This window comes from Trichomycterus rosablanca, chromosome 16 (assembly GCF_030014385.1).
Source record: "Trichomycterus rosablanca isolate fTriRos1 chromosome 16, fTriRos1.hap1, whole genome shotgun sequence".
In the NCBI taxonomy this organism is placed as follows: domain Eukaryota; kingdom Metazoa; phylum Chordata; class Actinopteri; order Siluriformes; family Trichomycteridae; genus Trichomycterus; species Trichomycterus rosablanca.
This window is the reverse complement of record NC_086003.1, coordinates 20,144,198-20,165,043: the sequence shown is the minus strand read 5'-3', so window position 1 is coordinate 20,165,043 and position 20,846 is coordinate 20,144,198. Positions and strand designations below refer to the sequence as shown.

The window sequence follows — 20,846 nt, the reverse complement described above, 5'->3', positions numbered from 1 at the left end:
ACTTATGCGTTTATTTATTTCTTGCATAAAAAAAACCAGGGTTTTCAGCAGATTTGTATTCTTGGACTGTTGTCTACTTAAACTAGAGTAAGGTAATGTTCACTATGGAAGCACTTTTGTAAGTCGCTCTGGATAGGAGCGTCTGCTAAATGCCGAAAATGCAAATGTAAACTTTGCAGTCGACACTGCATCCAGACACATTATCTGTTAACGCTACACTGTAATTGGCTCTCGAAAAAGTTTTGGTTTGATCAAGATGGTTCTTGGGCTTAAACAGTTGTCCAATGTCCAAAGGCACTGCATTTAACACAATTTTACAGCTGGCCTTATGCATTCAGGCACATTCTATTGGCATGGGAATGTCTCTCCAGATAACGTCTCTCCAGCTTTCCATTGTTAAATGGCAGTATGGTTTATTCATTCCACCTGACATCTCAGCTAACCTTACTGCTTTGTTCTTGTTAGAGCTGTGATGGATTCAAGGTCACTCAAAAACACTTCTCCCTAAGTGTAAATGACTGAGTAAATATGAGTGTGTAGATTGCTTTCTCATGGATTGACGGCATGTTCAGGGAGCGTGTGTCAGCCTTGCTTCTGGATGGCATTGTTCAGGGTATTCCTCTCTTGTTTCCTAGTGGGACCCAGTCCAGGAAAAAGCATTTGATGAAAATGAAATGAAAAAAGGAAAAGAAATTGAGATCTAACACAGTAAACAGCATTTATGGTTATGCTAAATACTTTTTAAATTCACTATATACTGTCTGTTAAATAAAACATAATCTTTTCACAAGATTTTGGAGTGTGTTAGTTCAAAAACCATTTGAGAATGTCTGGTTTGCAATTCATATTTAAATTAATCTCAAAGGCATTAAATGGGGCTAAGGTCAGGGTTCAGTGCAAGCCACTGGATGTCCTCCAGTGTGTGTGTGTGTTCAGTACATAAATCTATTCATTATATAAATGTGTTTGTATCTATTCATTATATAAATGCTTTCCTGCAATCATGCTGCAATGCATTAATTTGACACGAGAGGGCAGTCTATACATTTAATATTAGCTGGTTTTCTGGCTTATCATAGGATACGCACTCCTTAAGTACAACACGGCTGGAAGCTGTATACTGTATATAATTCATGCCATAGATGCTAAGATCTAGGGGTTGGCTTTATTTGTATACATCTGCTGGTAGAGTAGGTGTTTGACTGCTATATGGTTTCTGAGGTCGGCAAATAGCTTTGTGTGTTTTTTTATGCAGGTACTCTGATTTCCATCCTCTTCCCAAAAAGTCACAGTTCTTGAGAGCAAGTATGGGTTGATTCTTGCCCTTTTGACATTAAGGCATCAGGAATTATCTAGAAGTTTAAGCACAACGTACCTAAATAAGCAAGTGCACAATGATATTAGGTATTTTACCCTACAGGGCATGACATTATCAAAATATTCCTCATTCTTTAATAAGGTGAATTAGTTCAAAGGCATACAACTTGATTGATACTATTTATTAAGCTACTACTACTCACCAAGCACAAAGTAACTGCACATTTAATTTCTTTCCTAATATCACCTTCAGCAAGCAGGTACACAATTAATCCAATTCAGTTTTTAGTAGCTTGGTTTTGTTGTATATGCTATTCTAAATTATACCCCCTGTTTTTAGGCGGACTGATGTTTGGTAATTTGGCTGGTTTGTGAAAGTGTCCCAGTGTTCGAACAGTGTGGAATCATTCCCAACCAGAATTGGCCCTATGGCCACCAGAGTTATTATTTTAAGAGATAACACTGTTAATATAATGTTTTGCTTAAACACAAAGCACAAATGGCAACATGTGGTCATTCAGTATTGTATTATATTGCATTTTTTTAAAGGTAGATGACGCTTGAACTAAAGGACCAGTTGCATTGTAGTTAAAACTTCCCCAGAAGTACAGTATTGCATAGAGGAAAAATGGCAAAAAGTTCACTGTAAAAGCTGGATTAGTTGTTGTCTTTAGACACTAATCAATTATAAAGTGTTATTAAAAGGAAACACAACAAAAAAGCATGTGCCTATAAAGTCCATTCTGACTCTTAATGACCATATGGACAGTGTTTTTCTCAGAACATCCTGTTTTCTGTTTGGTTCCTCAGGCTTCTTAATGGCTTAATGTTCACTGTACAGGTAGAACAGGAATGGTGACAAAAGGTCAAAAGGTTTGCTGCAATCAATAATGCAAATATTGACTTTCTTTTTAAAGTCCATGGCTTTTTCTACAATCCAGTGTACATCTGTAATAATATCTCTTGTTCATCTGCCTTTTATGAATCCTACCTGCACGTCTAACAGTTCTCTTTCGATTTAAAGCTCTGCACTGTGCTGAATACTGTTCAGCATAATTTAACTGGAGTGTGATAAGAGGGAGATTGTAAGATAGTTTGCAATATTCTTCTTGTCTCCTTTCTATGGTCTTGGGATATAAATTGAACTCTTCTATTATGCTGCCAATTGAGTGACAGTTTTTTTTTCAGATTTGTTGGTATAATTTGGTTCCCATTGATTTTATTGAATCCATGTGGCTTTTTAGTAGTGATCTCAGGCCTGTCTGATTTTTATGTACTTGAGATCAACATAAGAGTCTTGTGAACTGCTGTCTTGTTTGAATAGATCTTCTTTGTATTCCCTTCATCATTGTTTGCACATTGTATGATCAGTAATGACTTGTCCATAGACTTTCCTTAGCATACCAACTCAGGGTTGAAATTTATTTCTGTGTCACATATCTTCTGGAAAACAGTTCTTGTTTTTCCACCATTGTTTCCATCTTTAGAGTCTTTAGAGATGTTGTGGTACTGGACCTTTTCTTTTCACGAGGCTCTCTGAAATTCATGGTTTATTTCCATTAAAAGATCTGTATCCTTCTTGATGTTGGCCTGTTCTCTTTTGCAATCTTCACTTTAAAATCAGTTATCCAGTTTGATCTCCTTCTCTTTTTCATTCTTCTCAGAGTTGTCTCTGATGTTTTCCCTGAAAACAGGTGGTATGCATTTCATGTCACATTGTGGAGACCTAATATTTCTTTAGCCTCATTCAGAGCTTGCAGATTAGAAGTTTATGGTCTGTTCCACAGCTCCAGACCATGTTTTTGTGATAAAAATTGTACTATTCTAAATTTGATAACTTGAATTCATGTAAATTTCAAATAATGTAAATATATTTTTTAAATGGTTATAATGCATTTTTTCAAACTTTTTTAATCTAATATAGGTCAGTTGTGTTGTTTTGTTTTATTTGCATATTACATACTGCTACAACTTCATTAACAGCAACATTTCCTGTAGCTGCTGATCAGATTTTCACAACAGTAAGAAGAAATTTTAGACTTTAGACTTTTGATTGGGGCGGCACAGTGCCTTGGTGGGTAGCACTGTCGCCTCACAGCAAGAAGGTCCTGGATTCAATCCCCAGGCAGGGCGGACCAGGACCTTTCTGTGTGGAGTCTGAATGTTTTTCCCATGTCTGCGACTCCCACAGTCCAAAAACATGCAGTCAAGGTTAAATGGAGACACTGAATTGCCCTATAGGTGAATGGGTGTGTGTGTATGTGCGTCTGCCCTGTGATGGACTGGCGTCCCGTCCAGGGTGTTACTGTATGCCTTGCGCCCATTGAAAAAGCTGGGATAGGCTCCAGCACCCTCCCGTGACCCTAACTGGATAAGCGGTTAAGACAGTGAGTGTGAGTGACTTTAGATTTCTTGCATAAACAGTCCTCTGCTACAGTATCTCACTTGGTTAATGTCTAAACTCGGATATTACAAAACACATTTTATTCTTAATTAATCATGTATTTTGGAGTAATTGTCTCACTACAACATGCAGTTTCATTGTAGTCTCAAGCAATGTACTATTACCCTTATATTGTACTGTCAAATCGTATACAACTCCAAATAGAATATAATGTCATATATACATATACACGCGTACAGTACAATAGAATTCATTTTCCACACATTCCAGCTTGTTTGAAAGCTGGGGTCAGAGGACAGGGTCAGCCATTGTACGCCATCCCTGGAGCACACAGGGTTAAGGGCCTTTCTCAAGTACCCAACAGTGGCTGCATGGCAGAACTGGTATTCAAACCTACCAACTTCCAAATTGACATCCCATTAGGCTACCACTGTCCATTTATTCACTTACAATTGGAAGCTGCCCAGGTCCATAGGCAGCAAAGCAGCCCAAACATGGTGCTACCTTCACCATGCTTCACAGGTAGATGTTAGATGATTTTTGCCTTCCAAACACTGTGCATCAATCAGAAATGGTCTCAGAAACTTTCCATGAGTTTGGACACAGTTATACCACAGCTTAGCCCTAAATAGAGCATTGTGATAAAAACAGGTGTGTCTGTGATTAAATGAATATCTCGTGGGCAGGTGTAGTGTTAATTCGATTAAATGTTACTTTCCAGTGACTAGACACTGCACAGCCATACACATCAAAATCAGATTTTAAATGTTCTGATAGTGTAGAGCAATCCAATAAAGAAAACCAGCAAGCTGCCAGCTAACAAAGCACATGAGGTCACATCTGATCATTTAATTGCATCAGAATCATCATATTCTTAGCAATTTATTTAATTGTAAACAAACATGACAAAGTATGCTATAATTACTGCTATACAGCATATATTTACTTATTTCTAGGTAGCATTAGTACACAGCATATAGATAAGCAAATAGCAGTGTGCTAAGCTAAGTGCTAATAGCTATACTTGCCCTAATTACACTTAGACAAAAGTGGAATTTGAATATCTGATTCTAAAACTGCATTATTATGTTTTCAGCAAAATATATAAGAATGTTTATCCAAAGTTTCTTATTTCAGGACAAAAGCAGGATTTTATGTAGAGAAGATTAACCCACAAAGCTAAAAGACATGCTAACCAGCGTTTGAGTCTCTGGAAAATTACCTATCCTTTAACATTGTGAATTGGCACATAACTACAATTTTACTGTTTATTTAATAGGGTCTGACCACAATAACTGATTCAAACCAAATTACTTTTAATGAATTCTGGAATATGGGAGTGGATAAAGTTTGGATTTTACTTAAATATACACAGATCAGTCATAACATTAAAACCATCTGCTTGTTTCTACACTCACTGTCCATTTTATCAGCTCGATTTACCATATAGAAGCACTTGTAGTTCTACAATTACTGACTGTAGTCCATGCTTTGTTAGCCCCATTTCATGCTGTTCTTCAATGGTCAGGACCCCCACAGGACCACTACAGAGCAGGTATTATTTGGATGGTGGATCATTCTCAGCACTGCAGTGACACTGACATGGTGGTGTGTTAGTGTGTGTTGTGCTGGTATGAGTGGATCAGACACAGCAGCACTGCTGGAGTTTTTAAACACCTCACTGTCACTGCTGGACTGAGAATAGTCCACCAACCAAAAATATCCAGCCAACAGCGCCCCATAGGCAGCGTCCTGTGACCACTGATGAAGGTCTAGAAGATGACCAACTCAAACAGCAGCAATAGATGAGCGATCGTCACTGACTTTACATCTACAAGGTGGACCAACTAGGTAGGAGTATCTAATAGAGTGGACAGTGGGTGGACACATTATTTTAAAAAAAACTCCAGCAGCACTGCTGTGTCTGATCCACTCATACCAGCACAACACACACTAACACACCACCACCATGTCAGTGTCACTGCAGTGCTGAGAATGATCCACCACCTAAATCATGACCATTGAAGAACAGGGTGAAAGCAAGTTAAAAAAAAAGTATGTAGAGAAACAGATGGACTACAGTCAGTAATTGTAGAACTACAAAGTGCTTCTATATGGTAAGTGGAGTTGGCAAAATGGACAGTGAGTGTAGAAACAAGGAGGTGGTTTTAATGTTATGGCTGATAAGTATAAAGCATAAAAGACAACATGTGGTCATGCAGTTATGATTTTTAGACACTTTGATTTGAAGTACCTGAAGGACCAACTTTATTGTGGTTGAAATACCCCTAGAACTGCAACCCAAGTCCTGCCACTACAGCTACAACTGACCATTCTATGTTTTTACTTTATCTGCAGTCCGTTAGTATAAATATTTTTGCACATACCTACTTGTAGGGAGTTACTCTATGGGCAGGTGTTAACACAAGGTTTACAGTTTCCTCCATAAAGCACACTTTTATTAACTGTTTACAGTAATTTTGCCTTATTTTTTTCATAACACTGTTTTTGTGATGTAGTTAATAGAAATGCAATAACTGTCCAAAGATAACCCTGCTGTGGCACTTTTCTATCCTAGAATGACCCACATAAGCTATAACAGGGTAAAATTGGAAAGCTTAGAAGGTAAGCCTATATGCTGTCTCACCCACACACATTTTCCCTCATGTCAGATTTGTCAGCACATTATAATTTTACAGAAGTGCATCTGCTGTATTTTTTGCTTAGTTTAGCATAAAGAACCCCTCATTGATGGGCCGCTTGCATCCGCTGACGCTACAGATGCATCCCATTGAGTGTTCAAAAGGAGAAGATTTATGCTTTAAACTAAACCACTTCAGTAGATCTGCCAGGCTTGGGCACAGTGAATGATGTTAAAGATCCTATAAGTCAGACAGACTCATCAACACTTCGAGATATAAACTGTCAAAGTAACATTTCTACTGTGTAATTATCTTCATTACATGATGATTTAATAAGGATGTTCTTCTCGTTGAATCCTTACAATAGCTAATGATTGTAGGAAGGGGACGAATAGAAAACTGTCTAGAAAATTCAGTCATGTGAAAATTATTTATACATTTACTGTATGCACGTCTGCTCATCTTAATGACTGAGTAATGATAAAATTTGACTTCCTAATGTCACTCAGAAATAACATTTTTGCCTTTTTATATTTGTGACTTCTGCATTTGCCACTGCTAACAGCAATAAGTGAAAAGTTTGAAAAGTGGTGCACAAGACCAATGAAAAAATCAAACAAACAATCCCTCAGTTGTTGGTTCTGGTCTGGTTTTACAGGGAAACAATTAAAAAAATTAAGACTGGGGCAATTTCAGATAAGGAACAATTAAAATGATAAAACAGGAACAGACTTGATCAATAATGGATTGAGGGCTGCTACTTGAAAGCCAAAAATATGTCAGAAAAAAATCCAGCAGGTAAAGCAACATTCTTTAATCTGTAATTATTTGTGATTTAAATATAAATCTGTCCATAAAGTCCAAGTTAAAAAGGCTAATAAATGCCTGTAAATTACATCGCTTTAGGTAGCACTTTATCTATTATATATATATATATATATACAGTATATATATATATAATTTTCCCCACTTTTTTCCCCCAACTTTCTCCCCATAATCTAGTCGTGTCCAGTTACCCTGAATGCGTCCTCTATACTGATTCGACCGCTGACTGAGGACGCCTCTCAACTGACATACAAGCATCTCCAAAACTGCAGCTCTTGTGGGGTGTTCCCGGTCTGCAGTGGTCAGTATCTATCAAAAGTGGTCCAAGGAAGGAACAGTGGTAAACCGGTGACAGGGTCCATGGGAGGCCAAGGCTCATTGATGCACATGGGGAGCAAAGGCTGGCCAGTGTGGTTTTATCCAACAGACGAGCTACTGTAGCTCAAACTGCTGAGGAAGTTAATGCTGGTTCTGATAGAAAGACTCCATGCCTCGACAGGTCAGGGCTGTTTTGGCAGCGAAAGGGGGACCAACACAATATTAGGAAGGTGGACATAAAGTAAAATACTGTGTAAATAAAAAGTCAAATTATTTTAAATATAATCTTGCTTCTTAATATTCACACTGCAGAAAGTAAAACTGTAAAACATTTAAGCAAACATCCATGTTTGGTTAATTTTCAACATAAGAAATACTGTAGCTGTGTCATATCAGAGTTTTTGCTACAGACACAGTAATATAATAGGTCTAGGTTTTGCTGATACATATAACTGGTTTTAAGAAAATATAAAAATTAAGATCTGCCACTGATGTCAGGATGCTGCCCACAGAGTAAACTGAACTTTTCATGAACGTGGGTGTTTATTTCTCCAACCCAGACATTCAGATTAAACAGGATAACTGAAAGCCATCACAGACATGGTGTGATTTAATGATGCGCTTCCATGGAGCATAAGCTCAGACTGCTCATAAGAAGTTTGGATTGGTATTGCATGTGCAAAATGTGTTCTGGGATGTAGCCTCTTTATATGGGACCCAATGCAGCTAATGAGACGAAGCCACTTGTGGCATTTGATGGCAATTAATTTGGGTTGAGCTCTTTTGGTGAGTAAATGGAGCAGTGTGGTGTTAATGTGAGAACTCTTATCAGAGACCACAGGAGAGCGCATGAACCATGAGCCGAAATTCAGATGAGAGGGAAACGTTGCTGTTTTTTTTTTAAATAGGTGGCTTGAATAGGTGGTTTAAATGGCATGTGTAACAGCTTATGTATCAGTATAGGAGCGAATTAGTTGGTACAGGTATGTCACAGGAATAATTAAATACAAACAATACAAAAATGAATACATTATGCAATTAGAATTTGGGAATTTGTTTTGCCTACATTTAATTAAAACAGCACAAATAAAAGATAACTTTGTATTTGTATATACATTGATCAGCCATAACATTAAAACCACCTCCTTGTTTCTACACTCACTGTCCATTTTATCAGCTTCACTTACCAAATAGAAGCACTTGTAGTTCTACAATTACTGACTGTAGTCCATCTGTTTCTCTACATACCTTTTTAATTTGCTTTCACCCTGTTCTTCAATGGTCAGTACCCCCACAGGACCACCACAGAGCAGGTATTATTTAGGTGGTGGATGATTCTCAGCACTGCAGTGACACTGACATGGTGATGGTGTGTTAGTGTGTGTTGTGCTGGTATGAGTGGATCAGGCACAGCAGCGCTGCTGGAGTTTTTAAATACCGTGTCCACTCACTGTCCACTCTAATAGACACTCCTACCTAGTTGGTCCACCTTGTAGATGTAAAGTCAGAGACGATCACTCATCTATTGCTGCTGTTTGAGTCGGTCATTTTCTAGACCTCCATCAGTGTTCAGACGCTACCCATGGGGCGCTGTTGGCTGAATATTTTTGGTTGGTGGACTATTCTCAGTCCAGCAGTGATAGTGAGGTGTTTAAAAACTCCAGTAGCACTGCTGTGTCTTATCCACTCATACCAGCACAACACACACTAACACACCACCAGCATGTCATTGTCACTGCAGTGCTGAGAATGATCCACCACCCAAACTATACCTACTCTGTAGTGGTCTTGTGTTGGTCCTAGCCATTAAAAAACAGCATGAAAGAGGGCTAACAAAGTATGTATATAAATAGATGGACTACAGTCAGTAATTGTAGAACTACAAAGTGCTTCTATATGGTAAGTGGAGCTGATAAAATGAACTGTAAGTGTAGAAACAAGAAGGTGGTTTTAATGTTATGGCTGATCGGTGTACACATTTCACACATTTCAAAACAGCTACCCATCTCACCCATGCTACTGGCTTTAACACAGTGGTACACTGGCTTTTAAACTTTTCATTAATAATAATCAGGGTGTTCTTGTTCCTCTCTGGCCCAGAAAAACATGGCATTTTTTATTCCCAAAAACAAGATCTGTCTTGTCAGACCACACAGCACATGTTACCACTTTGCCTCTCAGATGAGCCTTAGCCCATTGAAGTCGGCTGGGTTCCTGCATGTTGTTGATATTCAGCTTCTGCTCTGTGTAGTTCAGTCAATCTGTGTTTACTGACAAGGGTTTTCAAAAGTGTTTCCGATCCCATGTGGTTACATTTATTACAGACACAGTTCCTAGTGCAGTGCTGTCTAAGGGATATAAGCATCAAGGAGCATAATGTGATGGAACGTAAATGATAAAATTCCTAAATTCAACCCATCCTTGATTGTAAACACTAAGCCTATGGTTGATCTTCCTTTTATACCTAATCGTAATAGCATCACTTGTTACCTTTTCACTTGTTTACCTGTGGAACTTTCCAAAACATATTTTGCAGGTGGACAGCTGTATTCATTAGAAATAGAGAAATATTAAGAAAAAAAGAATAAACCTGATAAAGTAAAACATCAAATAAACCAAAGATGTTTGGTTAAATATCTGTAATATGATGTTGACTGTTTTACATTTTTGTTTACATTTATCTACTGTCCCAACTTTTTAGAACTGGGTTCATGCAGGGCTTGTTGTTTCTGTTGTGTTTAGTGGGTAGCACTGTCGCCTCACAGCAAGAAGGTCCTGGGTTTAATCCCCAGGTGGGCAGTCCGGGTCCTTTCTGTGTGGAGTTTGCATGTTCTCCCCGTGTCTGCGTGGGTTTCCTCCGGGAGCTCCGGTTTCCTCCCGCAGTCCAAACACGTGAAAGTGAGGTAGGTAAATTGGAGATACAAAATTGTCCATGACTGTGTTTACCATTAAACTTGTGAACTGATGAATCTGGTGTGCACTTGTGCAATCCAGCTCCAACATGGGGTAAGCTGGCACATACAGGAAAGTTTGGCACTGGTTCGCAATAAATCCAGAGCTACCTGAAAACATTGATTGCTAGGTGGTAATTGTACCAACCTGGACAGGGCACCAAACCATAGAAGGACATTAAACACTGAAACGTTTATTCATTCATTTATTGTCTGTTTTACCTCCATTTAATCCAATTAAAGGAGGCGGTGGTTCCGATTTACTGAGTGAAAGGCACAAAACACCCGGACAGGTTGCCAGTCCATCACAAGGCTAACACACACATTCACACACTGATTTTTAAGAGGACTTTAGTATGTAAATACTTTAGTATTTACCTGATTGGCACACCAGAAACCCAACCAGACACGTGGAGAGCATGGAAACTCCACCAGGACCTTCTTGCTGTGAGGTGATACCCACCAAGCCACCATGCCTCCCCTCAAATGTTCATTCACTTACTCAAATCTAGAGGCAATTTTAGTAGTACCCAGAAAAAATCCAAACAATGACATGCAAACCTCACTGACTCCAGCTGTGCCACCATGCCACCAAACCAGGTCTGTGAGGGAAAAGTGGACTGACCAATACTAAAACCAACCTGTTCTCCTCTGTGTAATGCCTGTGTAATCTCTCTCTCTCTCTCTCTCTCTCTCTCTCAGACAGGCGCACAATGTAAAACTACGCGCCACATCTCCCACATACGTTGTGCGAATCCGCGCGCAGAAACAGACGCATTTTGATGCTTATCTTCTCGAGTTCTGTCAGAACGGATTAGAAAAATAATACAAAGCCCAGGAATATAATTTACACCCAGTTTTCCAAGGACAGAATGCCCGGACATGGAACAATCTGCTATCCATTCCAAAGCGCAACGGCAGACGCAGAAGATGGAAACGATTTCAGTAATTGTCGGAAAACTGTGCAGTTCTCACAGGAGCAACGCCGCATGTCGGAATAAAACTCGCAAAAACCAGAACAGTTTGTTAAATGGAGCCTGGAAGCTTAGAGTAAAGAAATGGTGAGCTTATGTGTTCAGGATGGATCTAGCGGAGGCGAGTTTTTCGGTGCTCAACTCCTCCGCAAACAGCACCAGCGCTCCAAAACTTGCACCGAAACTTGCACCACACTCCTTGTGCGCTGCCGCGCTCATCATCCTGGTGGTCACTATTATCATCCTGGTCACCATCGTGGGCAACGTGCTGGTGGTAGTGGCTGTATTCACCAGTCGTGCCCTACGAGCTCCTCAGAACCTCTTTTTGGTGTCCCTGGCATCCGCTGACATCCTGGTGGCCACCTTGGTCATCCCATTCTCTCTGGCCAATGAGGTCATGGGGTACTGGTACTTCGGAAGCACGTGGTGCGCCGTCTACCTGGCGCTTGACGTCCTGTTTTGCACCTCATCCATCGCACATCTATGTGCCATCAGCTTGGATAGGTACTGGTCAGTCACAAGTGCCGTGAGTTATAACCTGAAGCGGACACCAAGGCGCGTCAAGGCCATGATCGCTGCAGTGTGGCTTGTGTCGGCCGTCATCTCCTTTCCGCCGCTGGTCATGACCAAGCACGATGAGCTTGTGTGCCTGCTCAACAATGACACCTGGTACATCTTGGCTTCCTGCATCGTCTCCTTCTTCGCTCCAGGTCTCATCATGGTTTCAGTCTACTGTAAGATCTACAGGGTGGCCAAGCAGCGTGCCGCTACCGTGTTTGTCGCCAAGCCCAGCATGGCACGCCAACCCTCACAGTCCGAGACCGGATTTGTTCGTAAAGGAAGGTCTGAGGCGACCACCCCGAGCGACTGCAGCTCAAAAGACCAGCGCCAAGGTGAGCTGGACACTATCGATTTGGAGGTCTCCAGTGCTCGCTCAAACAAAAGTGCATACCCATGTGCACGCACCAAGCTCAATGGGCGCTCTTTAGAAGATTTTGAAGAGGATCCACCTAATCATGTAAGGCAGCAAACTCTCTCCAAAGCCAAACTGGCCCAGATGCGTGAGAAGCGTTTTACTTTTGTGCTAGCTGTAGTCATGGGGGTCTTTGTGCTCTGCTGGTTCCCGTTTTTCTTCACCTACAGCTTGCATGCCGTGTGCCGAGAGAGCTGTACCATCCCGGATACCCTGTTTGACCTCTTTTTTTGGATTGGGTACTGCAACAGTTCGGTAAATCCTATAATTTATACAATATTTAACCGAGACTTTCGGAGAGCATTTAAGAAGATAATGTGCCACAATCCAGCCAGGATCTAAATGTAAATGAGGGGCAGTTAGTTCCCATGTGTGTGTTTACTTTACCTGTTCTAATAGAAAGAGACTGAACTAATTTTGGTGTGTTGATGTGTATATATTATAATTAGGGATGCACCAATTTAAAGAAAGCCAAAACTAATGTCCTCACAACAAATTAAAGAGGGGTCAGTGATTTTAGACAGATGTTTTGTAAGTATAATGAATTTGCATGTGGATGACAGGCAATATTTAATCAATCAGCTCAAAGAGTCATGCTACTCTAAGCAAAATACAACCAAGCAAAGACAGCAGGTTATATTCAAAAAGCCCAAGATTACATTCTATTGGTCAGTCTGTTATGTTTGAATGTATGAAAGTGTGTTTTTGTGTGTTTAAAAACTGTAGCTTCTACAAAGAAACGCATATACGGTTATTATTTTAAAATAATTAGAGGTGGTAGGCAAATGTCAACCATTTAGTACAAAGAGATATTTAGTTTAAAAGCTTTAAAGCTTTAAAAAAAAGCCTTAAGAATGTTAATGTTTGCTTTAAAGGGTTGGTCATTAATTATCAGTATTTGTTTTCTCTGAAATCAAACAGAAGTGGTTGAGAATATTCAGCTGCTCAAAATAAGTGGGCTATTTGCCAGGCAAATACAGTAGACCCTTGAGTTATGAACCGTTTACCATACGAACATTTTGGGTTACGAACGATCTTTTTCAATTTAACGTATGAACAAACTTCGGATTGCGAACCGAAATTCGCGAAACAGGTGACGTCACAAACACGTTGACCCCGACCGTCTCTCTCTCTCTCTCTCTCTCTCTCTCTCTCTCTCTCTCTCTATATATATAGATATATATATATATACAGTATATATATATACAGTATATATACAGCGAGCGAACATTCGGACAGCGGGGGTTGTTTTTCCGGTGTTTTCTTTATATATACAGTGTATCACAAAAGTGAGTACACCCCTCACATTTCTGCAAATATTTTATTATATCTTTTCATGGGACAACACTATAGACATGACACTTGGATATAATTTAGAGTAGTCAGTGTACAACTTGTATAGCAGTGTAGATTTACTGTCTTCTGAAAATAACTCAACACACAGCCATTAATGTCTAAATAGCTGGCAACATAAGTGAGTACACCCCACAGTGAACATGTCCAAATTGTGCCCAAAGTGTCAATATTTTGTGTGACCACCATTATTATCCAGCACTGCCTTAACCCTCCTGGGCATGGAATTCACCAGAGCTGCACAGGTTGCTACTGGAATCCTCTTCCACTCCTCCATGATGACATCACGGAGCTGGTGGATGTTAGACACCTTGAACTCCTCCATCTTCCACTTGAGGATGTGCCACAGGTGCTCAATTGGGTTTAGTCCATCACCTTTACCTTCAGCTTCCTCAGCAAGGCAGTTGTCATCTTGGAGGTTGTGTTTGGGGTCGTTATCCTGTTGGAAAACTGCCATGAGGCCCAGTTTTCGAAGGGAGGGGATCATGCTCTGTTTCAGAATACATGTTGGAATTCATGTTTCCCTCAATGAACTGCAGCTCCCCAGTGCCAGCAACACTCATGCAGCCCAAGACCATGATGCTACCACCACCATGCTTGACTGTAGGCGAGATACAGTTGTCTTGGTACTTCTCACCAGGGCGCCGCCACACATGCTGGACACCATCTGAGCCAAACAAGTTTACCTTGGTCTCGTCAGACCACAGGGCATTCCAGTAATCCATGTTCTTGGACTGCTTGTTTTCAGCAAACTGTTTGCTGGCTTTCTTGTGCGTCAGCTTCCTTCTGGGATGACGACCATGCAGACCGAGTTGATGCAGTGTGCAGCGTATGGTCTGAGCACTGACAGGCTGACCTCCCACGTCTTCAACCTCTGCAGCAATGCTGGCAGCACTCATGTGTCTATTTTTTAAAGCCAACCTCTGGATATGACGCCGAACACGTGGACTCAACTTCTTTGGTCGACCCTGGCGAAGCCTGTTCCGAGTGGAACCTGTCCTGGAAAACCGCTGTATGACCTTGGCCACCATGCTGTAGCTCAGTTTCAGGGTGTTAGCAATCTTCTTATAGCCCAGGCCATCTTTGTGGAGAGCAACAATTCTATTTCTCACATCCTCAGAGAGTTCTTTGCCATGAGGTGCCATGTTGAATATCTAGTGGCCAGTATGAGAGAATTGTACCCAAAACACCAAATTTAACAGCCCTGCTCCCCATTTACACCTGGGACCTTGACACATGACACCAGGGAGGGACAACGACACATTTGGGCACAATTTGGACATGTTCACTGTGGGGTGTACTCACTTATGTTGCCAGCTATTTAGACATTAATGGCTGTGTGTTGAGTTATTTTCAGAAGACAGTAAATCTACACTGCTATACAAGCTGTACACTGACTACTCTAAGTTATGTCCAAGTTTCATGTCTATAGTGTTGTCCCATGAAAAGATATAATGAAATATTTGCAGAAATGTGAGGGGTGTACTCACTTTTGTGATACACTGTATATTTTTAAATTCAATATTAAAATGTCCCCAAAGAAGGTGCAAAGAAAGCGCAGTGTTGAGAGAATGAACAAATCTATTACATTTGTTGTTGTATAATTACTCCTGCCAGTAGCTGTCACTGTGTATCAGACAGAGGGGACAGTGAAGAAGGAATTTGGCTCGGTAAAGTAGTCTTTCTTTAGTGCAATTACACCTACAAAATACAACACTATTGAAATAAAGAAGGAAATAATAGAGATATATGAGAGTTATTGTTGTTTCTGGTAGATACATTTTATAAAAAAAAAAGAAGGAAATGTATTATGGTGTATGATACAGCACACATACTGTCCTGAAATGTGATGTGTTGTTTTATGTACAGTACTACTGTGTATTGTTTTTTATTATTGTTTATTACAGTAATGTCTATTCTATAATTTAAGATTTAAGGGAAAATATACTTGTATTTATAACAAAAAAGACCATTTAAGACATTAGAAAGGTTAGGTAAGGGGGTGGTTTGGGGGGTCTGGCACAGATTAATTCTATTTACATTAATTCTTATGGGAAAAACAGGTTTAACTAACGAACATTTTGACTTAAGAACAGCCCTTTGGAACCAATTAAATTCGTAAGTCAAGGGTCTACTGTATCCAGAAGATCTAAAGGGAAGACCAACTGGGGGAGTCAAATTAGCTTGGTTGCTCATTTTTGTTAGAGTTAGATTTAGCCAAAAACAGTAACTTTTTTAAACCTTACTGCCACTGTAACAAAATCAAATGCCAAAGCCGTCTGTGTTAAATAATCTGTGTCATTTCAGCCAAAAATGCACATTTACAACGTTGGATTGGTGAATCCCTAATTGTGAGGTCTTTTTAATTTGCTATTTAAGATAACTGTTTACACATCTAGAAAGTGCATAAATGCTGGGATTTTATTTAAATTATTATTGACATTATTAAATACCGAATAGATAACAACAACAACAATAATAATAATAATAATAATAATATTAATAATAAGAAGAAGAAAGACAGTGAAGTCCCCAATGTGAACTGTCTTCATATAAGACCACTTGGACATACAGGAACATCAAGCCCTGATTTACTAAGGGATTGTGTGTGTATTGTTTTAAATAAGCTAAAGAACATGTCCATTTTGTGGATTTGCCACCGTAAGTACTGTAGAAACATAAACATATTATAACATGCTATCTGTTTCGTGCTTACTATTGACTTTCCATAGCCTAATTGTCTTTCCTTAACCTAATCTCCTAGCCAGTATGCTACCCTCCTCATCATTCACACTAATGCCAAAATGACCTGATATTTCTAACATGGAGCCTGGAATGAAGCATTAAATATGTGTTTTGCCACACAGAGCTGTTATGTAGAATTCAATAAGCCATTGCTGAACACAATTAAACATTTGGATAGATGTGGATTTGTGTGGTTCACACTAATATTTTAGAGTTTGTGCTGATGACTTGGGACATATTTACCAAAGTGTGGTGTGGTGTTAAGATAACTATAGCAGACAATATCACCTGATCAGGATGAAGCATAATAATAAAAAATGGGAAAAAACTAAAGCTTTTTTTGTTAATAATTCGAGTTGGCACAGCAGGTTTTGGTGTCAGGTAAATCCAGTAACTAGAGTTCAGTTCTTGCCTCTGGTTAACATATATGCTCAGTTTAAAATGTTCTTCCCATATCTACAGCCCCTGTACAATTATTGGCTTTCTTGTTAAGGTTGAGAAAATCAGCTTCTGGGGAATTAGCTCAATTTTAGACTGAAAAAATTATTTAAATTATTATAATATATTATATGAAGTAAATTTATTCCAAGAAAAAATCCCTTTATTATAATTACTTAATTATTTTTTTTATTAAAACCATGTGTCACAATTATTGCCCCCCCCTTCCCAGAAATTCTTAGAAACAAAATATAAATTAAAAATTTTTTCCATTTATTTTTACTTTTTTAAGTTGATCAGAGTGTCCAGGAAACTCCTAGCAGTATTTTCCTAGCAGTATATATATATATATATATATATATATATATATATATACTGTATATTTATATGAAGTGACACAGATGTGAATTTACTAATACTGTACTAATCTTACTAATTAATTAACATGGGATAGACGAGATAACACACAATTTAAATAAGAAAAACATGTATTGACCTTCAGGAAATAACTAAAAACAATACTACTTATCTGAAATTGCCCATATCTACAGGTAGTAATTAAAACCTTCCTATCAGCTGAAAATGTGACAACCTTCCCCAATAAGAAATCAGTTTTGGAAGGTAACTTTCCAAACATAGATTCATGGAATAACTAAGGTTTGGAAGAAAGGACACAGCTGAAACTCCTCTTAACTCCTAATTGACTGTCTATAAATGTATCCATCATTCTCTTTCTTCACCACCTCCACAGTTTTATAACGGTTTTGTTTTACTAAATAAAAAAAAAGGTGGGCACAGAGAGGGGAAGAGGGGGCCCTGAACTACTTCATTCTTAGTGTCCCCTCATCCCTTTTCCCTTACTGTTTCAAATCACTTCTTATCCACTATACTGTATTTAAAGGCATGGCCTGTACTCCGAAACTACAATGAGACACCTCCTCCAAGTCAAGAGATTTGGAAAGCTTGTCAGGAAAAAGCCTCTTCTGTCATTGAACCACAAAAGTAAGCACTTGAATTTATCAAAACAGGAATTTGCAACTGATACTTTGGAATCATATTCTATGGTCAGATTAAACGAAAATTGAACTTTTCAGCAACAAACACTTATAGTGAGTTTGGCAGAAAAAGAAGAATGACTACACTGGAAAGAAGATGGTGGAAAGATGGTTTTTTTTGTACTTTTGTCACAAATTAGAGATTCTTGTTGTTAGTGAATTTTATAAACTGTCCCAATTGTCTTGGAAAAGAAGCTTGTATATCTGTTAAAACAACAATTAAAGACATATGAGGGTTCTTTAAAAAGTTTCTGCACTTTTTAAACTTTATTTATTAAGAATTTCAAAAACAAATGATATCACTGCATTTTTATCAACATTGCATGGCAACTTTTTAATGCCATCAGCAAAAAATGTTTTTGGTTGAGTGCGTAGCCACTGATGCACATCATCATCACATGAAAATCTTCTTCCCCTTAAAGCTTCTTTGAGTGTCCAAAAAGGTGGAAATCAGATGGCGCTAAATCCGGACTATAAGCTCTCACTCAGTCTCTCAGACATGACCAATTACTACTCCTCCCACTCTCACCGTTTCCAACCAAAATATAAAAGTGTGGAAACTTTTTGAAGATCCCTCATATATTGTGCTTTGTGACCACTGTGTGGTGACCACTACAGGATTGTCCATTTATATGTAAATGCCATCTTTTGGAGGGGAGGGTGGTGGTGGGAGTACGTAATGTAAGCACATTGTATTTTTCTAAAAAGTTTGTGTTTGAAGGTAGGCTGCTTCAATCATCTGTGTCAATCATGTGTATGAGCCAAAAATGTTCTCACCTTAGCAAGGCAATCACACAAAGCCCTTTAAAACATTTAAAAAATGACTTTGCCAATCATTTACAGGTTTGAAAGGCCTTGATGAATTAAAGAAATATTTTGGGTAGACGATGTGAATGTAAGCACAACTGTGTATTTTTAAACTACATTGAATATGTTTAAGAATCTCAGAGATAAAAACATTGTGAAACCTGCAGCTCTGGGGTTTTGAAAAAGCTTTTTAGAAATGTGAGATTTGGGGACTGAATATCATTCACTGAAAAGTCAAAATGGTGTTTATTCTCTATTGTGTGTAAACAATGCTGACTTATATCTCATATTTTTTGGTCGCCTGTTGGGAGATTTGTAAATGTCAGGCTATGAAAAGTGTCTGTTTTGAGAAATACTTGGAATATATTGTCTTATAATCGTTTGTTTAAAATGGCTAGCTGCAAATCCGTAATTGTTCCTTTATGTGCACAGAAAAACAATAGAAATGATTCAACTTAAAATGGCAGAGAGATTCCAGAGAGCCAGTGGAATAGAGAACGTTTTATTTAATGAACTGAGTTCATTTAATGTTTCCACAAACTTTACTTCTTATCAGGTAATAATAAATTAACACTTCTTTCATTTCAAGTTTATTTATTTTCTGTTTCCCTGAGCAGATGCAATTATGTTGTGGCAGATTTACTGACATTAAATCAGTATGCTTCTCAACCAAATTGACTTTTCCTTGGTCAAGTGACAAGAACTTGCAAAACAAAGACCGTGAAAAAGGATAAACAGGTTTGCCATTAATAAGAAGCTGCTCGAGCACAACACTGTGCTTCAGCAAACCTCAGTCGAGCTTTAAGTTGCCGATTTTGGAGCAGAAGCTCCTTTCTAGTTTAGCAGCCTATAAGCCTATTGTTTTTTTTTATTTTGTTTTTTTTTATGCATTTTCTCCCCATTTTCCTCCCAATTTAGTGCACTCAATTTTTGTGTTCCGCTGCTGAGAGATACCAGATTGCATCCGAGGAGAGCACATCCCTGTACGCCTCTTCCGACACGTGTACAGCCCTCCTCTTCTCACCCCTGCATTCTGCACAGGCATCTCTTCTGCCAATCAGGGTCCTTACACACCGTATGAAGATCCCACCCACACATAGTCCAGTCCCCACCCTGCAGATACGGTGGCCAGTTAGTATCTGCTGCAGGCACTGCCAAATATGCCCGCCAGATGGCTCCCAGTTGACCAGTGGCAACACCGGGTTTCGAACCGAGGAGTTTAGAAATATCCCGCTGCGTCACCTGAACTAAAGCCTATTATGATATAAAGCTCACCTAACTATGGACAGTGTTATCCATGTTACCCATGTTCCAGCAGCTTCTTATTCTTTATTTTTAATATATTCTTTATAAATTAAATCTTATATGAGCCTATGCTGCTGATAACAGCAGTTCTGAGTTCTGGGGGTTTTAATCCAGGGCTGGGCTCACGAATACAGAAGGCGCATGGCGTGAGGTGAACCTAAGCCATTGGGAGGGGACACCAGTGTACTCTCAGTCCTGGTCCCAAGCCTGGATCAGTCAAAGGGTTGCGTCAGGAATGGCATCTGGTGTAAAAACTGTGCCAAATCAAATATGCAGTTGAAGGATCTGCTGTGGTGATCCCAAACTGGAGCAGCTGAAAAGAATTATTTGTTCATTTATTCATTCAGAAAATCTATCTGACCATCTGGATAAATTCATTTTTAGGTAAAGGCCATTAAAAAGGCTCTAGGCCCCATTCAGAGAAATGTCTATAGTCTAATGACTTTCAATACATCATTTAGTTACACCAAATGAATCAGTTCAACCCAGCAGATTTGATCAGATTAATCAAAAATTACCATTAAACTTTTTTTTTAATTATTCAGTCAGAACAAAAGTGGAAACCATTAAAATCACAATATACACCGATCAGCCATAACATTAAAACCTCCTCCTTGTTTCTACACTCACTGTACATTTTATCAGCTCCACTTACCATATAGAAGCACTTTGAAGCTCTACAATGACTGACTGTAGCCCATCTGTTTCTCTACATACTTTTTTAACCTGCTTTCACCCT

The 20,846-nt window shown here is 39.0% G+C and overlaps 1 protein-coding gene across 2 annotated transcripts; it reads left to right on the top strand.

The window, feature by feature from the left end:
• The first annotated feature begins 7,575 nt into the window (after positions 1-7,575).
• On the top strand, positions 7,576-12,811 carry adra2db (adrenergic, alpha-2D-, receptor b). Of its 2 annotated transcripts, XM_063011868.1 has the most exons (3): positions 7,576-7,592; positions 11,524-11,574; positions 11,642-12,811. In XM_063011868.1, exons 1-3 carry the CDS (start codon positions 7,576-7,578, stop codon positions 12,744-12,746), a joined length of 1,173 nt encoding a protein of 390 aa, XP_062867938.1. In that variant the 3' UTR covers positions 12,747-12,811. The 2 variants fall into 2 exon arrangements, with proteins under 2 accessions (XP_062867938.1, XP_062867937.1); XM_063011867.1 differs by lacking the exon at positions 7,576-7,592 and having other exon boundaries at positions 11,538-12,811.
• The last annotated feature ends 8,035 nt before the right edge of the window (positions 12,812-20,846 follow it).